The 20,000-nt window shown below is 43.7% G+C and overlaps 1 protein-coding gene across 1 annotated transcript in view; it reads left to right on the forward strand.

Moving 5' to 3' along the window:
* adamts14 (ADAM metallopeptidase with thrombospondin type 1 motif, 14) overlaps positions 1-20,000 on the forward strand; it is a 62,338-nt gene that overhangs the window by 9,909 nt on the left and 32,429 nt on the right. Inside the window, exons 3-4 of the mRNA XM_083557394.1 lie at positions 6,526-6,673; positions 9,792-9,988. Of these exons, the coding sequence (XP_083413520.1) occupies positions 6,526-6,673; positions 9,792-9,988 (345 nt within the window). The remainder of the gene's footprint in view (positions 1-6,525; positions 6,674-9,791; positions 9,989-20,000) is intronic.

Raw genomic sequence — 20,000 nt, forward strand, 5'->3', positions numbered from 1 at the left:
ATCCATATTTCTATCACGAGTCTGTAATTAAAATTTAAAAGTCTCTTATATTTATTCATTTATATTTCCTTTTTCTCCTGCTTTCATTTATCTGCTTTTATTTTTGAGCGTTCTCCTCACCTCACCACTGCATGGAGATAAAGAGAGGCTCTGATCTGATCCAGATGTTGGATTGATCAGGATGTTCATGTTTGATTTGAGGGTTAATGCAGAGTAGAGTAGAGTAGAGGACAGATTCACTCACGACTTCTGATAGAAGCACATCTTTCACATATTATACATACATGTACTGGTGGATGGATGGATGGATGGATGGATGGATGAATAAATACAGTGAGGAAAATAAGTATTTGAACACCCTGCTATTTTGCAAGTTCTCCCACTTAGAAATCATGGAGGGGTCTGAAATTGTCATCGTAGGTGCATGTCCACTGTGAGAGACATAATCTAAAAAAATAAATCCCGAAATAACAATATATGATTTTTAAACTATTTATTTGTATGATACAGCTGCAAATAAGTATTTGAACACCTGAGAAAGTCAATGTTAATATTTGGTACAGGAGCCCTTGTTTGCAATTACAGAGGTCAAACGTTTCCTGTAGTTTTTCACCAGGTTTGCACACACTGCAGGAGGGATTTTGGCCCACTCCTCCACACAGATCTTCTGTAGATCAGTCAGGTTTCTGGCCTGTCGCTGAGAAACACGGAGTTTGAGCTCCCTCCAAAGATTTCTCTATTGGGTTTAGGTCTGGAGACTGGCTAGGCCATGCCAGAACCTTGATATGCTTCTTACAGAGCCACTCCTTGGTTATCCTGGCTGTGTGCTTCGGGTCATCGTCATGTTGGAAGACCCAGCCTCGACCCATCTTCAATGCTCTAACTGAGGGAAGGAGGTTGTTCCCCAAAATCTCGCAATACATGGCCCCGGTCATCCTCTCCTTAATACAGTGCAGTCGCCCTGTCCCATGTGCAAAAAAAACACCCCCAAAGCATGATGCTACCACCCCCATGCTTCACAGTAGGGATGGTGTTCTTGGGAAGGTACTCATCAGTCTTCTTCCTCCAAACACGTTTAGTGGAATTCTGACCCAAAAGTTCTATTTTGGTCTCATCTGACCACATGACTTTCTCCCATGACTCCTCTGGATCATCCAAATGGTCATTGGCAAACTTAAGACGTGCCTGGACATGTGCTGGTTTAAGCAGGGGAACCTTCCGTGCCATGCATGATTTCGAACCATGACGTCTTAGTGTATTACCAACAGTAACCTTGGAAACGGTGGTCCCAGCTCTTTTCAGGTCATTGACCAGCTCCTCCTGTGTAGTTCTGGGCTGATTTCTCACCTTCCTTAGGACCATTGAGACCCCACGAGGTGAGATCTTGCATGAAGCCCCAGTCCGAGGGAGATTGACAGTCATGTTTAGCTTCTTTCATTTTCTAATGATTGCTCCAACAGTGGACCTTTTTTCACCAAGCTGCTTGGCAATTTCCCCGTAGCCTTTTCCAGCCTTGTGGAGGTGTACAATTTTGTCTCTAGTGTCTTTGGACAGCTCTTTGGTCTTGGCCATGTTAGTAGTTGGATTCTTACTGATTGTATGGGGTGGACAGGTGTCTTTATGCAGCTAACGACCTCAAACAGGTGCATCTAATTTAGGATAATAAATGTAGTGGAGGTGGACATTTTAAAGGCAGACTAACAGGTCTTTGAGGGTCAGAATTCTAGCTGATAGACAGGTGTTCAAATACTTATTTGCAGCTGTATCATACAAATAAATAGTTTAAAAATCATATATTGTGATTTCTGGATTTTTTTTTTTAGATTATGTCTCTCACAGTGGACATGCACCTACGATGACAATTTCAGACCCCTCCATGATTTCTAAGTGGGAGAACTTGCAAAATAGCAGCGTGTTCAAATACTTATTTTCCTCACTGTACATGGATGGGTGGATTGATGGATGCGTGAACGGTTGGATGAATAAATAGATGGATGAGTGTACAAATGGACAGAGAATAGTGAACAGAAAGATTGTTGGATGAAAAGATAAATAAATGGATAGATGAATAAAAAAATGAACAGACAGAATTAGAGTTAAAATCTCAGCACTCAAGCTGTCAGTGCTGGGCTCCTGAGCAAGGCCCTTAACCCTCAACCCTCAAGTCCCTCTGGATAAGAGGGTCTGTCAAAGTCCTTAAATATAAATTCAGGAAGAAAGATGTTGCATGCACTCGATTTCTCACGATGCTCTCATGATGTTGAGGACACTTAGTCCTTAGTCCTGTGTTGTAGCTCTGTGTTGTTGTATGTAGCACCACGGTTCTGGAGGAACGTTGTCTCATTTCACGGTGTACTGCGTCTGATATATATGGTAGAAATCACAATCAAAGATTCTTGACTTGACTTCTATACAGTAGACATGATAACTCAGGCTGGTCATGAATTGATCTTCTGGTCACTGATTTATGTTGCTGAAGACTGAGCTCAGGTTCCTGACCTTCAAAAGTGACATTGACTAGCTTCATAAAGTGTGTAGTTATTGTAGACCAAATAATCTTCCTATCTACAGCTACTGAGTGTCTTCTGCAAAGGGGGGTATATATACAGCTTACAGTTCTCCAACTTAGAAATCATGGAGGGGTCTGAAATTGTCATCGTAGGTGCATGTCCACTGTGAGAGACATAATCTAAAAAAAAAAATCCAGAAATCACAATGTATGATTTTTAAACTATTTATTTGTATGATACAGCTGCAAATAAGTATTTGAACACCTGTCTATCAGCTAGAATTCTGACCCTCAAAGACCTGTTAGTCTGCCTTTAAAATGTCCACCTCCACTACATTTATTATCCTAAATTGGATGCACCTGTTTGAGGTCGTTAGCTGCATAAAGACACCTGTCCACCCCATACAATCAGTAAGAATCCAACTACTAACATGGCCAAGACCAAAGAGCTGTCCAAAGACACTAGAGACAAAATTGTACACCTCCACAAGGCTGGAAAGGGCTACAGGGAAATTGCCAAGCAGCTTGGTGAAAAAAGGTCCACTGTTGGAGCAATCATTAGAAAATGGAAGAAGCTAAACATGACTGTCAATCTCCCTCGGACTGGGGCTCCATGCAAGATCTCACCTCGTGGGGTCTCAATGATCCTAAGGAAGGTGAGAAATCAGCCCAGAACTACACGGGAGGAGCTGGTCAATGACCTGAAAAGAGCTGAGACCACCGTTTCCAAGGTTACTGTTGGTAATACACTAAGACGTCATGGTTTGAAATCATGCATGGCACGGAAGGTTCCCCTGCTTAAACCAGCACATGTCCAGGCACGTCTTAAGTTTGCCAATGTCCATTTGGATGATCCAGAGGAGTCATGGGAGAAAGTCATGTGGTCAGATGAGACCAAAATAGAACTTTTGGTTCATGATTCCACTAAACGTGTTTGGAGGAAGAAGAATGATGAGTACCATCCCAAGAACACCATCCCTACTGTGAAGCATGGGGGTGTTAGCATCATGCATTGGGGGTGTTTTTCTGCACATGGGACAGGGCGACTGCACTGTATTAAGGAGAGGATGACCGGGGCCATGTATTGCGAGATTTTGGGGAACAACCTCCTTCCCTCAGTTAGAGCATTAAAGATGGGTCGATGCTGGGTCTTCCAACATGACAATGACCCGAAGCACACAGCCAGGATAACCAAGACGTGGCTCTGTAAGAAGCATATCAAGGTTCTGGCGTGGCCTAGCCAGTCTCCAGACCTAAACCCAATAGAGAATCTTTGGAGGGAGCTCAAACTCCGTGTTTCTCAGCGACAGGCCAGAAACCTGATTGATCTAGAGAAGATCTGTGTGGAGGAGTGGGCCAAAATCCCACCTGCAGTGTGTGCAATCCTGGTGAAAAACTACAGGAAACGTTTGACCTCTGTAATTGCAAACAAAGGCTCCTGTACCAAATATTAACATTGACTTTCTCAGGTGTTCAAATACTTATTTGCAGCTGTATCATACAAATAAATAGTTTAAAAATCATACATTGTGATTTCTGGATTTTTTTTTTTTTTGATTATGTCTCTCACAGTGGACATGCACCTACGATGACAATTTCAGACCCCTCCATGATTTCTAAGTGGGAGAACGTGCAAAATAGCAGAGTGTTCAAATACTTATTTTCCCCACTGTAGATATAATGTATATAAATCCATATTCAGTAAATGTTTCACTGTGATTTCATGTTTGGTTTTATGAGCATTAAAGGAAAATGGCCGAACAAATTTTTATTGCTGATATTCAAATTTAGTGAATGTGAGTTTTAAATACAATAAACTCAAAAAGAAGTTCCTCTAGAAAAAAGTAAGTTCTTCCAGACTTGTCTTGCCTGCAGTTGTGCCTCAGTCCCAGTTTTCTGGGTCACTGAGGTCACTCTGTATTCAATTTTATGCAAAGTAACAATTTGATCTCAAAGGCTGTGTTCCAGATCTGCTCATTTCCCAGTTCTTCACTGATCCAAACCTCAAAGCGACATTTGGAGAATTGAGCTGTGTTCAGCGACCAGCACGAGACCATGGAACCACATCCCTTTCTGTCCGAATCTCCAAAAATACGTGTAACGTTCCTTCCAAGACCTATAGATCCCGTTTCAGGAATTTGTATGAGTTTAAATGATAGTGTGGTGGTATTTTAAACAACAGTAAAAGGTTGTGGCTTCACTTCACCTGATTCTGACCACGTGGAAGAGATCAGGACTGCTGCTATCCATTCTTTTAGTAATCGAGTATTCTGATGATTATTCCATCGGTTAATCGAATAAGAAGAACTTTTTCTTTATTAAAGAGAGAAAATAGTCAAGTCATTTCTTTCTATTTAAAACATTTTTACATTTGTTTTGCTGAAACTGCATAAAAGAATATCAGTGAAAACTAAACCCATTTAGTGCATTTAATTTCCACATTACATTAAAATACGAATACCGTGTGTTCAGAAAGTCCCTCACAGAGACCCTGTAGAGCAGGACACGGGAAAAGATTCCTTTAATGAAACTCATAATTATTCTCACTCGTGTGTTTGATTATTCAATCAGGCACAGAATTGTGATGTGGTTTTCTTCTCTCTGAATAAAATGTAATCAGTGTCTTTATCTACGCGCCCCTGCGGAGGGACTTTAAAAAAATGCCCTGTATATAAATAAAAATATAACAATCCATTTCATATTACCTTTAAAACGGTAACCGCACTGTACTGCGTTTTCTTTCTGCTTTAGTTTGAAATAAACCCAAACTGAAAACTCTCTGGCGTTTTTCTTTGGTCTGAATCTTCTCCACGCCCCTCCCTGTTTTATTCCCGTTCCACCATTTTTTATTCTGCAGCATCTTCTGTGCACTCCAAAGAATGGTGTGGAAAGAGGTGGTAATTAAGCAGACTGTTGAAGGTGTAACTCTTTATATCTTCACTGAGCTCAGAGCTAGTCTCTAACCCCAAACACCTCACACTGACGCAAAATATACACTTTCAAACATAAAGCATGATCTTGAAGCCCTGTTTAGCCCTCAGAACTACCTTCAGTGACAGGGTGGTGGTAGGAAGCAGAATCACTGGTACGATTACTTTCCTATAAAAGTATAACATGAAGTGCTGCTGCATACAGGACATAGAAATATTACTAATTATAAACTGAGTCCAGGTAAAGAGAGGATTAGCAATAGGCTGAGAGTAGCACTGTAACTGAGGCTACTGGGTTTGTTTAAATGTTGTGTAGTTGTGGGGTGTTTTATTGGTAAGGTTTATCCAGCTTTGGGTCTTTTGCTTTGGTTTTGCTGGTTAATTGAGTTAAGATCGTTAATGTTAAACAGGTTTGATTGGGATGAAATCTGCAATGTTTGATCAGACGTCTTGGATTTTGGTGTTTGTTACTCCAAAGCACTTACAGAAAGAGGCATGAACCATAGACCTTTATCCTGAAACCCAGCGGTCCCCAACCTTTTTTGCTCTACAGACCGGTTTAAAGTCGGACAATATTTTTGTTAAGTTCAGCTTTGTCGAGTTTTCTGTTTCTCTGATTAATCCTCTCTTTATCTGCTCACAGACTTTTGGTGGGCATCTCCTCTATCATGGTCCTAGCAGAGTCATGGTTTTTCTGTAGTCTTGAAGATTTTTTTCAATAATGGGTTTAATGCCAATCTGTAAAAATTTCATTTAGCCAACCTTAGATCCTTGTTTTAGAACTTTTGTCTCAGATTTGCTTTGCTCACTCCTTGTTCTTCATGATGATGTTTGTTTAGGTGTGTCTTTAGAGATCTTTCAGATTCTTTTAAATTGATTCTAAAATTATGTGACTTTCATTACACACAGTTTGATTTGGGACTGGTTTTATGTTAATGCATTCACAACTTTTACCCTTTTTTAGTAAATAAATTTGAACAATATTCTGTTTTGTTTGCAGTATTATGGGATGTTCTGTTTACAGACACCACACAATGTAGAAATGGAAGTGTGGAACCTGATGCATGGTTGTGTTTATCTCTTTAGGCCGGACTGATTCGCACGGATAACGGCGAGTTCTTCATCGAGCCACTGCAGAAAGGTCAGCAGGAGTCAGAGGTTCATGGGCGAGTTCATGTGGTGTATCCCAGATCAGCGGTTAAACGACAGAATCAGGAAGATCTGCATAACGAAGGTGAGGAAACGGAGAAGGCAGAGGGGTGGATCAGCACTCAGGTACTGGAATTCTGATCACAATAATATAAGATGAATCTCGGTTAGTATCAGGTGTGAAGATTTCACAGGTGCATGATGATAAATTTGTAGTTAAAAGGTTCTATAAGGTATTTACTGTTTTATATCTGTCACAGATGCTTACGTTGGCAATGATACACAGTGTCTATAGTATTAAAATTAATATAAACTGATCCATAACGGACGAGTAGTACAAAAAATACACAAAGTTAAAATGACATGTAGCTGACAAAATCTAAACCCTTAAGGGCTTGGGGGTTGCTGAGGATGCTGAAGATGCTGAAAGCACTGAGGATATTGAGGATGCTGAATATTTTAGAGATCTTGGGGACACAGGGTTTTTGAGGTGGATTAAGTGGCCTTTGGGCTTGTTGGGATATTGGAGCTTGTTTTACCTGTTGGGATACTCAAATCAGCTGGGCTTGTTGGCATACTGGAAACTGGTGGACTTGTTGGGAAACTGGAGATTGCAGGACTTGTTGGGAAACTGGAATCTGCTGGGGCCGGTTAGGGTTGTTGGCATATTGAAACTTTTGAGGTGCTTGAGGTGCAGTGGCTGCCAAGGTTTCAGGACTTTGAGAACACTCATTTGGCAGTCTCTGTGAATTAGCAAATGTATTCATGTAGAAACTACATTTAATGATGCAAACATTGTAACTTGACAGTGATGTAAGACAATAATCACTACATTGCTGTTCACAGGTAAGGCTTATCCAGCTTTGGGTCTTTTGCTTTGGTTTTGCTGGTTAATTGAGTTTAGATCATTAATGTTAAACAGATCTGACATCGCTTGGTTTGCCTCTGACTTGTCGAATGTCTTTGTTCTGGGTTTGGTTTGATTGGGATGAAATCTGCTATGTTTGATCAGACGTCTTGGATTTTGGACACCGGTCTTTAAGGTGTGTCAGATAAATACAACAAAATAAAATGATATGAGCATAAAAACTGGCAGTAATGTATTGTGTGTTAGCGGCCGGAGCTCCTTTAAGAAGGTAGTGGATGGAGGTAAGTCGTGTGACCGGAGCTCTTTTAAGAAGGTACTGGATGGAGGTAAGTCGTGTGACCGGAGCTCCTTTAAGAAGGTAGTGGATGGAGGTAAGTCGTGTGACCGGAGCTCCTTTAAGAAGGTAGTGGATGGAGGTAAGTCGTGTGACCGGAGCTCCTTTAAGAAGGTAGTGGATGGAGGTAAGTCGTGTGACCGGAGCTCCTTTAAGAAGGTAGTGGATGGAGGTAAGTCGTGTGACCGGAGCTCCTTTAAGAAGGTAGTGGATGGAGGTAAGTCGTGTGACCGGAGCTCCTTTAAGAAGGTAGTGGATGGAGGTAAGTCGTGTGACCGGAGCTCCTTTAAGAAGGTAGTGGATGGAGGTAAGTCGTGTGACCGGAGCTCCTTTAAGAAGGTAGTGGATGGAGGTAAGACATGTGACCGGAGCTCCTTTAAGAAGGTAGAGGATGGAGGTAAGTCATGTGAGCGGAGCTCCTTTAAGAAGGTAGTGGATGGAGGTAAGACATGTGACCGGAGCTCCTTTAAGAAGGTAGTGGATGGAGGTAAGTCATGTGACCGGAGCTCCTTTAAGAAGGTAGTGGATGGAGGTAAGTCATGTGACCGGAGCTCCTTTAAGAAGGTAGTGGATGGAGGTAAGACATGTGACCGGAGCTCCTTTAAGAAGGTAGTGGATGGGGGTAAGTCGTGTGAGCGGAGCTCCTTTAAGAAGGTAGTGGATGGAGGTAAGTCATGTGACAGGAGCTCCTTTAAGAAGGTAGTGGATGGAGGTAAGTCGTGTGACCGGAGCTCCTTTAAGAAGGTAGTGGATGGAGGTAAGTCGTGTAACCGGAGCTCCTTTAAGAAGGTAGTGGATGGAGGTAAGTCATGTGACCGGAGCTCCTTTAAGAAGGTAGTGGATGGAGGTAAGACATGTGACCGGAGCTCCTTTAAGAAGGTAGTGGATGGAGGTAAGTCGTGTGACCGGAGCTCCTTTAAGAAGGTAGCGGATGGAGGTAAGTCGTGTGACCGGAGCTCCTTTAAGAAGGTAGCGGATGGAGGTAAGTCGTGTGACCGGAGCTCCTTTAAGAAGGTAGTGGATGGAGGTAAGTCGTGTGACCGGAGCTCCTTTAAGAAGGTAGCGGATGGAGGTAAGTCGTGTGACCGGAGCTCCTTTAAGAAGGTAGTGGATGGAGGTAAGTCATGTGACCGGAGCTCCTTTAAGAAGGTAGTGGATGGAGGTAAGACATGTGACCGGAGCTCCTTTAAGAGGGTAGTGGATGCAGGTCACATGGTAGTAAGTCATGTGACCTGCATCAAGAGTGAGTGATAGACAGATGTGGAGGAGAAAATCCAGGAATTTTCCAAAATAAAACATGGTTCAGAATCAGATAATAAATAAAACAGAAATAATGTAAGTCATGTGTTCTTTCTGTGTGGCCCCCCGGTACCAACTGACCCACAGACCGGTGCCGGTTCTCAAAAACCTCGCACAACAATACAGTGCTTTTAGCGTTCCTGCCACTTCTGGAATGTGTCCTGGAAGTCTTCTTTTCAAATCGTGTCAAGCAGCTTCTGCGATTCATGTGGATTGTTCTCCAACTATCATCATGCACAAGTTGCTGAATGGTTTTTAAGCTTGTTAAAGGTCTTCCTGATCTCTCGTCATCTTCCACTGATGTTCTTCTGCTCTTCAAGCGTGTGTGAATATGTCGAACGTATGTCATGTCAATATTCTCTGTGGCAGATTTGCTCACGAGTTTCACGTCTGCTCTTTGTTCTAACTTGCTGTCTGTGATGAAATCACAGCCGTGGTCATGCACGTGGGTCAGAACAGCACCAGATACACCAGTAATCTCGAAAAACTTTTGATACCACCTCATACTCTATACCTGGCTCATGGACATGAGAAGAGCCAGACCTTCAATATCCCAAGAGCTTTATTAAAGAACTTGGTTTTTGGTGGGTTGCTTTGTTTAAAATATTTGCTTTCTTTATTATTTGATTATTGTTGTTTTTTTGTTTGTTTTTTTAAAGAATATTTTTGAAACATATTTTTTAATTTGTTTGTTTTTTGCAGTTCCAGATTTTGGAATAGCCGAGCTCCCGAATGCTCTGGATCTAGTAGAGCAGAAGCTTTCTGAATCGGATCGTAAACGCAGACATGCTAAAAAAGATGCCTACAGCATCGAGGTTCTCCTGGCTGTAGACGACTCTGTGGTGCGCTTCCATGGCAAAGAACATGTACAGAACTACGTTCTTACACTTATGAACATAGTAAGTAGTCTTTTCACTGTTTTCAGAGTGAAAACAGACACACACACACACACCCACACACACACACACACAGAGTTCAGATGCTGCTGATATGGATATCATATGGTATATAATTTATTTATTGATAAGTTATGAAAGCAGGATGAACGTTTGTGTGATTCGATCAGCTGATGTTTTGCTGAATACAGAGGGTCACATGTTTTGGTGTGTAGAGCGTCACACACTTGTTGAACATTAATCCACACTGTGTACATGCTTGGGTCTGAAGTATAACAGAACAACCCTGCTTCATTCCAGCACCAGTGTGTGTAGAGCGTTTTATAAATGTGTTCAATTAAAGTTTGTTTATTTCTGGGTCCAGCATTTGCTAATCCTTTACCGTAATCCTCTTACCATGGAAAATCCTTCTGAAATCAGATTTAGCTTTGTGTCAGTGTGTAACAGTTACTGATTAGTGCAGTGCTGTGGACTGAGTGACATAAACAATACACACCCACACACACTATACCCTTTATATAAATATCTCAGCATGCTTCTGACACCCTCTCCATTGCCCATCTCCAAACCAACACTTTACACGGTACACTCTATAACCTACAACCTGTACTCTATAATCCACCCTTAACTTATACCTGAACCTGAACCATATCTTCTCAGCTTCACAGTCTCTAACCCTCCTCCAAACCCTGTAAACCCCAGACTACACCTCATAATCTTCAACTTAAAGTCTAAATATAACTTTCACGTTATTTCCCCAAACTTTGACCACAAACCCTATAAACCACCCATTTACTTTATTAGATATCTTCTTCTTCTTCTTCTACCTGCTTCTCCCATTAGGAGTCTCCACAGTGGTTCATCCGTCTCCATCCCCCCCTGTCCTCTACATCTGCCTCTTTCACACCAACTACCTGCATGTCTTCCCTCACCACATCCATAAACCTCCTCCTTGGTCTTCCTCTTTTCCTCCTTCCTGGTGTCTCCATCCTCAGCATTCTCCTATTGATATACCCCATGTTCCTCCTCTGCACATGTCCAAACCATCTCAATCTCACCTCCCTTACCTTGTCTCCAAAACGTCCTACATGTGCTGTCTCTCTAATAAACTCATTTCTAATCCTGTCCATCGTTGTCACTCCCAACGAACATCTCAACATCTTCAGCTATGCTACCTACAGCTCCACCTTCTGTCTTTTACTCAATGCCACTGTCTCCAATCCATACAACATCTCAGGTCTCACCATAGTCCTATAAACTCCACCTCTCCAGGTTCTTCTCCACCTGCTCCCTACTCCACAAATAACAATATCATCCACAAACATCATAGTCCATGACTCCTGTCTGACCTCGTCCTTCAACCTGTCCATCACCACTGCAAACAGGAAAGGGCTCAGATCCGATCCTTGATGCAGTCCAACCTTCACCCTGAACCACCCTGAACCAGTCTGTCGTTCCTACTGCACACTTCACTGCTGTCACACTGTCCTCATACATGTCCTGCACCACCCTCACATACTTCTCTGACACACCAGACTTCCTCATACAATACCACAACTCCTCTCTCCACCCTGTCGTACACTTTCTCTAAATCCACAAACACACAATGCAGCTCCTTCTGTCCTTCTCTATACTTCTCCATCAACATTCTCAAAGCAAATAATGCGTCTGTGGTGCTCTTCCTCGACATGAAACCATACTGCTGCTCACAGATGGTCACCTCTTCTCTCAGCCTGGCTTCCACTACTCTTTCCCATAACTTCATGGTGTGACTGATCAACTTAATTCCCCTGTAGTTACTGCAGGTCTGCACATCTCCCTTATGCTTAAAGATCGGTACCAGCACACTCCTTCTCCATTCCTCAGGCATCTTCTCACCTTCCAAAATCCTGTTAAACAATCTGGTTAAAAACTCCACTGCATCTCTCCTAAACATCTCCATGCTTCACCGGTATGTCATCTGGTCCAACCGACTTAATCGCTGCTCTCACTTCCTCCTTACTAATCCTATCTACATCCTGCTTCACATCTCCACACCATCCAACCTTCTCTCTCTCTTATTTTCCTCATTCATCAGCTGCTTAAAATACTCCCTCCATCTTCTCAACACACTCTCCTCACTAGTCAACACATTTCCCTCTCCATCCTTTATTGCTCTAACTTGCAGCACATCCTTCCCAGCTCGGTTCCTCTGCCTGGACAATCGCTACAAATCCTTTTCTCCTTCCTCAGTGTCCAACTTCTCCTACAGCTCCTCATATGCCTTTTCCTTGGCTTTCGCCACATCCCTCTTTACCTGCTGCTGCATCTCCTTGTTCTCCTGCCTACTTTTCTCATCACTCTGTCGATCCCAATTCTGTTTCTCCAACTTCTTTCTCCTTCTTCTCTCCTGCACTTCCTCATTCCACCACCACGTCTCTTTGTCTTGCTTTCTATTTCCAGATGTCACACCAAGTACTTTTCTAGCTGCCTCCCTCATCACTTCTGCAGTAGTTGCCCAATCATCCGGCACCTCTTCACCACCACCAAGTCCCTGTCTGACCTCTTCCCTGAACCTCACACTACACTCTTCCTCCTTCAGTTTCCACCATCTTATTCTTCTTTCAATCCTTACTTTCCTCCTCTTCTTCTTCGCCTCCAAAACCATCCTACAGACCACCATCCGATGCTGTCTAGCTACACTGTCCCCCGCCAACACCTTACAGTCTCCAATCTCCTTCAGGTTGCATCTCCTACACAGAAGATAATCCACCTGTGTGCACCTTCCTCCACTCTTATACGTCACCCTGTGATCCTCCTTCTTCTTAAAATACGTGTTCACCACTGCCATTTCCATCCTTTTAGCAAAATCTACCACCATCTGCCCTTCCACATTCCTCTCCTTAAAACCACACCTACCCATCACCTCCTCATCACCTCTGTTCCCTTCACCTACATGCACATTAAAGTCTGCACCAATCACCAATCTTCATTCCTACGTTCACCTATGTTCATCCAAGCAGGATGAACGTTCAGACGGCTGTGGGAGTTTTTTGGAGGATTGTTTTTATTCTGTCTGTTATCAGACAGTCTGTTACACAGACTTTAAAACTCTGCTGTAATTGTGGGAATAACTTTAGTCTGGAAATGTTTACTTACAAGAACAAACACAAACATGTAGATACACAGCTGGGAAAGTGGACATGGGGCTCATAGACACATCTGGTGAAGTGATGAAACTCCTCAGGATGGAACCAGGTTTCTCAGCAGCCCTTCACTGTGGCCCTGCTGATTCATGTGTCTGAGTGCTGGAGAATAACTGCAGCTGATCTCATATAAACATCACACACTGCTGAGAGACTCGGGTTCAGAGAGAGGACATCTTTATGGTGGAGAGAGACGGCGAGACGGAGAGACAAAACACACCACACTGTGAAAAAAATCACCTGATGATCTTACAGCGTTTCTCAGATCAGAGATGAAATTTCCCAAAACTACTTGTTCAACCTGCACATCATTTAATCACTTGTTCTCATCAGAAGAACAAAAAGTGTCTGCTGTTTTCTTACATCATCAGTTCTTTATGTTCATGTTGATCAGAAGATATTTGACTGGTTTCACCTGAATAGTTTTAACCCCAAAAACATCTCAGCATCAGTTCACTGTAAACGTCATTGAAAGCAAAACTTTGATGTTTTTTTTCAGCTGCTTTGGAGTGTTTTCTCAAATCATCCTTATTATCTGCAAACCAGTGAAGTGCATTTCCCAAAACAACGTGTGCAAAAGTCTAAACTTTTCTCCAAATCCTCAGTTTATCTCTCTAAAGTAAATATTTGTGTTAATGAACATCTCATTCCCATCAGAACGAAAAGTCTCTGTTATTATTCACAAACACGATCATCAGAATGTTTCGTTATTTTTCACTATGAATGCTTTATGTGAGGATTTCCTGATCTGAACTATATTGTGGTTTACAGTATTGCGAATGCACAAGGATGAATTTCTGCTACGTGAATTTCTCCAGCATGAATGTGCACATTACTGTAGTGGGATGTTGATTGTAGGAGAGCAGACAGGATTCACACTTTAATGTACTTTACTGATCACAAATTAAAATTCTAAAAGTTAAACATGGGAAACACTCCTTAAACAGAACTGTGCATGCTGCATTACACAGTGAGATGTGTCTCCACCTCCTGACGTCTCAGTCTGTCGGGCCACAGATCTTCATCCTCATCACAACAGATATCCTCCCTTTCAATACAGCATGGTGGAAATAATCTTCTGGAATGTCGTATTCAGCCTCTGCAGGCTTCCGCTGTGATGTCCTCACATGCTGCATCCATGACAGCCAGCAGGGTCTTCTGAGTATGTGTCTGGCAATCATAGACCTTCCACCTCCATGCTGAAGAGAACTCCTCAGTGGGTTGAGGAATGGAGAATACGGTGGGAGAAATTGCATCAGCATCCTGTTATGGGTCAGAAACCACTGCCTGATGGTGTTTGAGTGATGGGAAATCACGTTATCACAGAATATCACATACATTGGTAAATCATCTCGACATGGACCCCTCCCATCATCAGGGATGAGAGCCCTGTAGAGGGTCTCTAAGAAGGTGAGGAGATGCTGTTTGTTGTATGGGTCTGGTAAATCAACCTCTGTGGCCGAGGACATTTCGAGCACATCTTCTGCTTTTGTTTAGACTGAAGCCTCATATATAAAGTTGTAAGGTGGTTCACTTTATACGCTGCAATCCAGAAGACCCCCAATAAGTGATGCACATTCAGTTCATCTCACAAGACACAGTTATAGCAAATGTACATAGTGCATGTTCTTCCTACAGCTGTAGCAAATGTTCATCTTCCCATGCTGTAGAAATCGAAGTCACTAGAAGAAGTTCATGGAAATGAGTTACTGTAGGCTCAGAGATGTTTTAGCTGCACATACTGGTACTGAAGCTCCTTCACTCCCTCACCGTTCCTTTTAAATGGTACGTATTTATTTAAAGTATTTATTTTTGTCTTGGAGACAGTGGCTTTGGAGGCACCCTGAATGAGAGATGTTTACAGACCAAGTTCTAAACTCAGTGACAGTACAGAGACTGGAGCTGAAACTCCTGTACACTGGATCATCAACAGAAGATCCCAGGATCATTTCCACCCATAGCTGCTCTGCTCTGCTCTGCTCTGCTCTGCTCTGCTCTGCTCTGCTCTGCTCTGCTCTGCTCTGCTCTGCTCTGCTCTGCGTCATGATGTCATGATGTCATGATGTCTTGATGTTGTTGGACTGTGTGTTGTTGACATGTTCTGGAATGTGTATCAGAGCAGAAATGAAAGAACTGAAATCTTTTACTTCCCAAAACAAGTCGTTACACAACTGCATTCTGTCCCATATTTCTACAACTTCCTGCAGATTCATTCCAGATCATCTCATTTCTGTTCCAGTTTACATCATAAATCTACATTCAAATAATCCCTGCATGTTCCTCTCAACACGATGTCTCGTGTCCAGCTGAAGGAAAATCTGCTGCTCCACACTCACACTTTTATACAGTGTGGATTTATCTGCTCTGAGCTCTAAAGTGAGCTCTATGAGCTCCTTTTATATATCTATATACCTTATATTCTTTTATTTTATTTTATTTATTTATTTTATTTTATTTTAATAGTTTTTCTTATACCTTATAGTTATTTATCTGCCTCCTTTTCTTTTCCCCATCCTATTCCCTCATGCCGGACCATCGTATAAAACATTTCACTACATGTCGTACCCTGTATGTATGTGTATGTGATGAATAAAATTTGATTTGATTTGAAAGGTTTAACACAAAGCAGCTCAAGAACTCAGCTTTTTCTCTCTTATAATATCTTTTGTTCTTCCACCAAACCATCTCCTGCTCTCTCAAAACCACCTCCTGCTCTCTCAAAACCACCTCCTGCTCTCTCAAAACCAACTCCAGCTCTCTCAAAACCATCTCCTGCTCTCTCAAAACCATCTCCTGCTCTCTCAAAACCACCTCCTGCTCTCTCAAAACCACCTCCTGCTCTCTCAAAACCATCTCCTGCTCTCTCAAAACCACCTCCTGCTCTCTCAAAACCAACTCCAGCTCTCTCAAAACCATCTCCTGCTCTCTCAAAACCATCTCCTGCTCTCTCAAAACCACCTCCTGCTCTCTCAAAACCACCTCCTGCTCTCTCAAAACCACCTCCTGCTCTCTCAAAACCACCTCCAGCTCTCTCAAAACCATCTCCTGCTCTCTCAAAACCATCTCCTGCTCTCTCAAAACCACCTCCTGCTCTCTCAAAACCATCTCCTGCTCTCTCAAAACCACCTCCTGCTCTCTCAAAACCAACTCCAGCTCTCTCAAAACCAACTCCTGCTCTCTCAAAACCATCTCCTGCTCTCTCAAAACCACCTCCTGCTCTCTCAAAACCAACTCCAGCTCTCTCAAAACCATCTCCTTCTCTCTCAAAACCAACTCCAGCTCTCTCAAAACCATCTCCTTCTCTCTCAAAACCATCTCCTTCTCTCTCAAAACCACCTCCAGCTCTCTCAAAACCACCTCCTGCTCTCTCAAAACCACCTCCTGCTCTCTCAAAACCATCTCCTGCTCTCTCAAAACCATCTCCTGCTCTCTCAAAACCACCTCCAGCTCTCTCAAAACCACCTCCTGCTCTCTCAAAACCACCTCCTGCTCTCTCAAAACCATCTCCTGCTCTCTCAAAACCACCTCCTGCTCTCTCAAAACCACCTCCAGCTCTCTCAAAACCATCTCCTGCTCTCTCAAAACCACCTCCTGCTCTCTCAAAACCATCTCCTGCTCTCTCAAAACCACCTCCTGCTCTCTCAAAACCAACTCCAGCTCTCTCAAAACCATCTCCTGCTCTCTCAAAACCATCTCCTGCTCTCTCAAAACCACCTCCTGCTCTCTCAAAACCAACTCCAGCTCTCTCAAAACCATCTCCTGCTCTCTCAAAACCATCTCCTGCTCTCTCAAAACCACCTCCTGCTCTCTCAAAACCACCTCCTGCTCTCTCAAAACCAACTCCAGCTCTCTCAAAACCATCTCCTGCTCTCTCAAAACCATCTCCTGCTCTCTCAAAACCATCTCCTGCTCTCTCAAAACCATCTCCTGCTCTCTCAAAACCATCTCCTGCTCTCTCAAAACCACCTCCTGCTCTCTCAAAACCATCTCCTGCTCTCTCAAAACCACCTCCTGCTCTCTCAAAACCACCTCCTGCTCTCTCAAAACCAACTCCAGCTCTCTCAAAACCAACTCCAGCTCTCTCAAAACCATCTCCTGCTCTCTCAAAACCATCTCCTGCTCTCTCAAAACCACCTCCAGCTCTCTCAAAACCAACTCCAGCTCTCTCAAAACCATCTCCTGCTCTCTCAAAACCACCTCCTGCTCTCTCAAAACCACCTCCTGCTCTCTCAAAACCACCTCCAGCTCTCTCAAAACCATCTCCTGCTCTCTCAAAACCATCTCCTTCTCTCTCAAAACCAACTCCAGCTCTCTCAAAACCACCTCCAGCTCTCTCAAAACCATCTCCTGCTCTCTCAAAACCATCTCCTTCTCTCTCAAAACCAACTCCAGCTCTCTCAAAACCACCTCCAGCTCTCTCAAAACCATCTCCTGCTCTCTCAAAACCACCTCCTGCTCTCTCAAAACCACCTCCTGCTCTCTCAAAACCATCTCCTGCTCTCTCAAAACCATCTCCTGCTCTCTCAAAACCACCTCCTGCTCTCTCAAAACCACCTCCTGCTCTCTCAAAACCAACTCCAGCTCTCTCAAAACCACCTCCAGCTCTCTCAAAACCAACTCCAGCTCTCTCAAAACCATCTCCTTCTCTCTCAAAACCACCTCCAGCTCTCTCAAAACCATCTCCTTCTCTCTCAAAACCATCTCCTGCTCTCTCAAAACCATCTCCTGCTCTCTCAAAACCACCTCCTGCTCTCTCAAAACCATCTCCTGCTCTCTCAAAACCACCTCCTGCTCTCTCAAAACCACCTCCTGCTCTCTCAAAACCACCTCCTGCTCTCTCAAAACCATCTCCTGCTCTCTCAAAACCATCTCCTGCTCTCTCAAAACCACCTCCTGCTCTCTCAAAACCATCTCCTGCTCTCTCAAAACCACCTCCTGCTCTCTCAAAACCACCTCCTGCTCTCTCAAAACCAACTCCAGCTCTCTCAAAACCAACTCCAGCTCTTTCAAAACCATCTCCTGCTCTCTCAAAACCATCTCCTGCTCTCTCAAAACCACCTCCTGCTCTCTCAAAACCAACTCCAGCTCTCTCAAAACCATCTCCTGCTCTCTCAAAACCATCTCCTGCTCTCTCAAAACCACCTCCTGCTCTCTCAAAACCACCTCCTGCTCTCTCAAAACCATCTCCTGCTCTCTCAAAACCATCTCCTGCTCTCTCAAAACCACCTCCTGCTCTCTCAAAACCACCTCCTGCTCTCTCAAAACCACCTCCTGCTCTCTCAAAACCATCTCCTGCTCTCTCAAAACCATCTCCTGCTCTCTCAAAACCACCTCCTGCTCTCTCAAAACCACCTCCTGCTCTCTCAAAACCATCTCCTTCTCTCTCAAAACCAACTCCAGCTCTCTCAAAACCATCTCCTTCTCTCTCAAAACCATCTCCTTCTCTCTCAAAACCACCTCCAGCTCTCTCAAAACCACCTCCAGCTCTCTCAAAACCACCTCCTGCTCTCTCAAAACCACCTCCTGCTCTCTCAAAACCATCTCCTGCTCTCTCAAAACCATCTCCTGCTCTCTCAAAACCACCTCCAGCTCTCTCAAAACCACCTCCTGCTCTCTCAAAACCACCTCCTGCTCTCTCAAAACCATCTCCTGCTCTCTCAAAACCATCTCCTGCTCTCTCAAAACCATCTCCTGCTCTCTCAAAACCACCTCCTGCTCTCTCAAAACCACCTCCAGCTCTCTCAAAACCATCTCCTGCTCTCTCAAAACCACCTCCTGCTCTCTCAAAACCATCTCCTGCTCTCTCAAAACCACCTCCTGCTCTCTCAAAACCATCTCCTGCTCTCTCAAAACCATCTCCTGCTCTCTCAAAACCACCTCCTGCTCTCTCAAAACCAACTCCAGCTCTCTCAAAACCATCTCCTGCTCTCTCAAAACCATCTCCTGCTCTCTCAAAACCACCTCCTGCTCTCTCAAAACCACCTCCTGCTCTCTCAAAACCAACTCCAGCTCTCTCAAAACCATCTCCTGCTCTCTCAAAACCATCTCCTGCTCTCTCAAAACCATCTCCTGCTCTCTCAAAACCATCTCCTGCTCTCTCAAAACCACCTCCTGCTCTCTCAAAACCATCTCCTGCTCTCTCAAAACCACCTCCTGCTCTCTCAAAACCACCTCCTGCTCTCTCAAAACCAACTCCAGCTCTCTCAAAACCAACTCCAGCTCTCTCAAAACCATCTCCTGCTCTCTCAAAACCATCTCCTGCTCTCTCAAAACCACCTCCAGCTCTCTCAAAACCAACTCCAGCTCTCTCAAAACCATCTCCTGCTCTCTCAAAACCACCTCCTGCTCTCTCAAAACCACCTCCTGCTCTCTCAAAACCACCTCCTGCTCTCTCAAAACCACCTCCAGCTCTCTCAAAACCATCTCCTGCTCTCTCAAAACCATCTCCTTCTCTCTCAAAACCAACTCCAGCTCTCTCAAAACCACCTCCAGCTCTCTCAAAACCATCTCCTGCTCTCTCAAAACCATCTCCTTCTCTCTCAAAACCAACTCCAGCTCTCTCAAAACCATCTCCTGCTCTCTCAAAACCACCTCCTGCTCTCTCAAAACCACCTCCTGCTCTCTCAAAACCATCTCCTGCTCTCTCAAAACCATCTCCTGCTCTCTCAAAACCACCTCCTGCTCTCTCAAAACCACCTCCTGCTCTCTCAAAACCAACTCCAGCTCTCTCAAAACCACCTCCAGCTCTCTCAAAACCAACTCCAGCTCTCTCAAAACCATCTCCTTCTCTCTCAAAACCATCTCCTCTCTCAAAACCACCTCCAGCTCTC

This window comes from Silurus aristotelis (genome assembly GCF_946808225.1).
Source record: "Silurus aristotelis genome assembly, chromosome: 12".
Classification (NCBI taxonomy): domain Eukaryota; kingdom Metazoa; phylum Chordata; class Actinopteri; order Siluriformes; family Siluridae; genus Silurus; species Silurus aristotelis.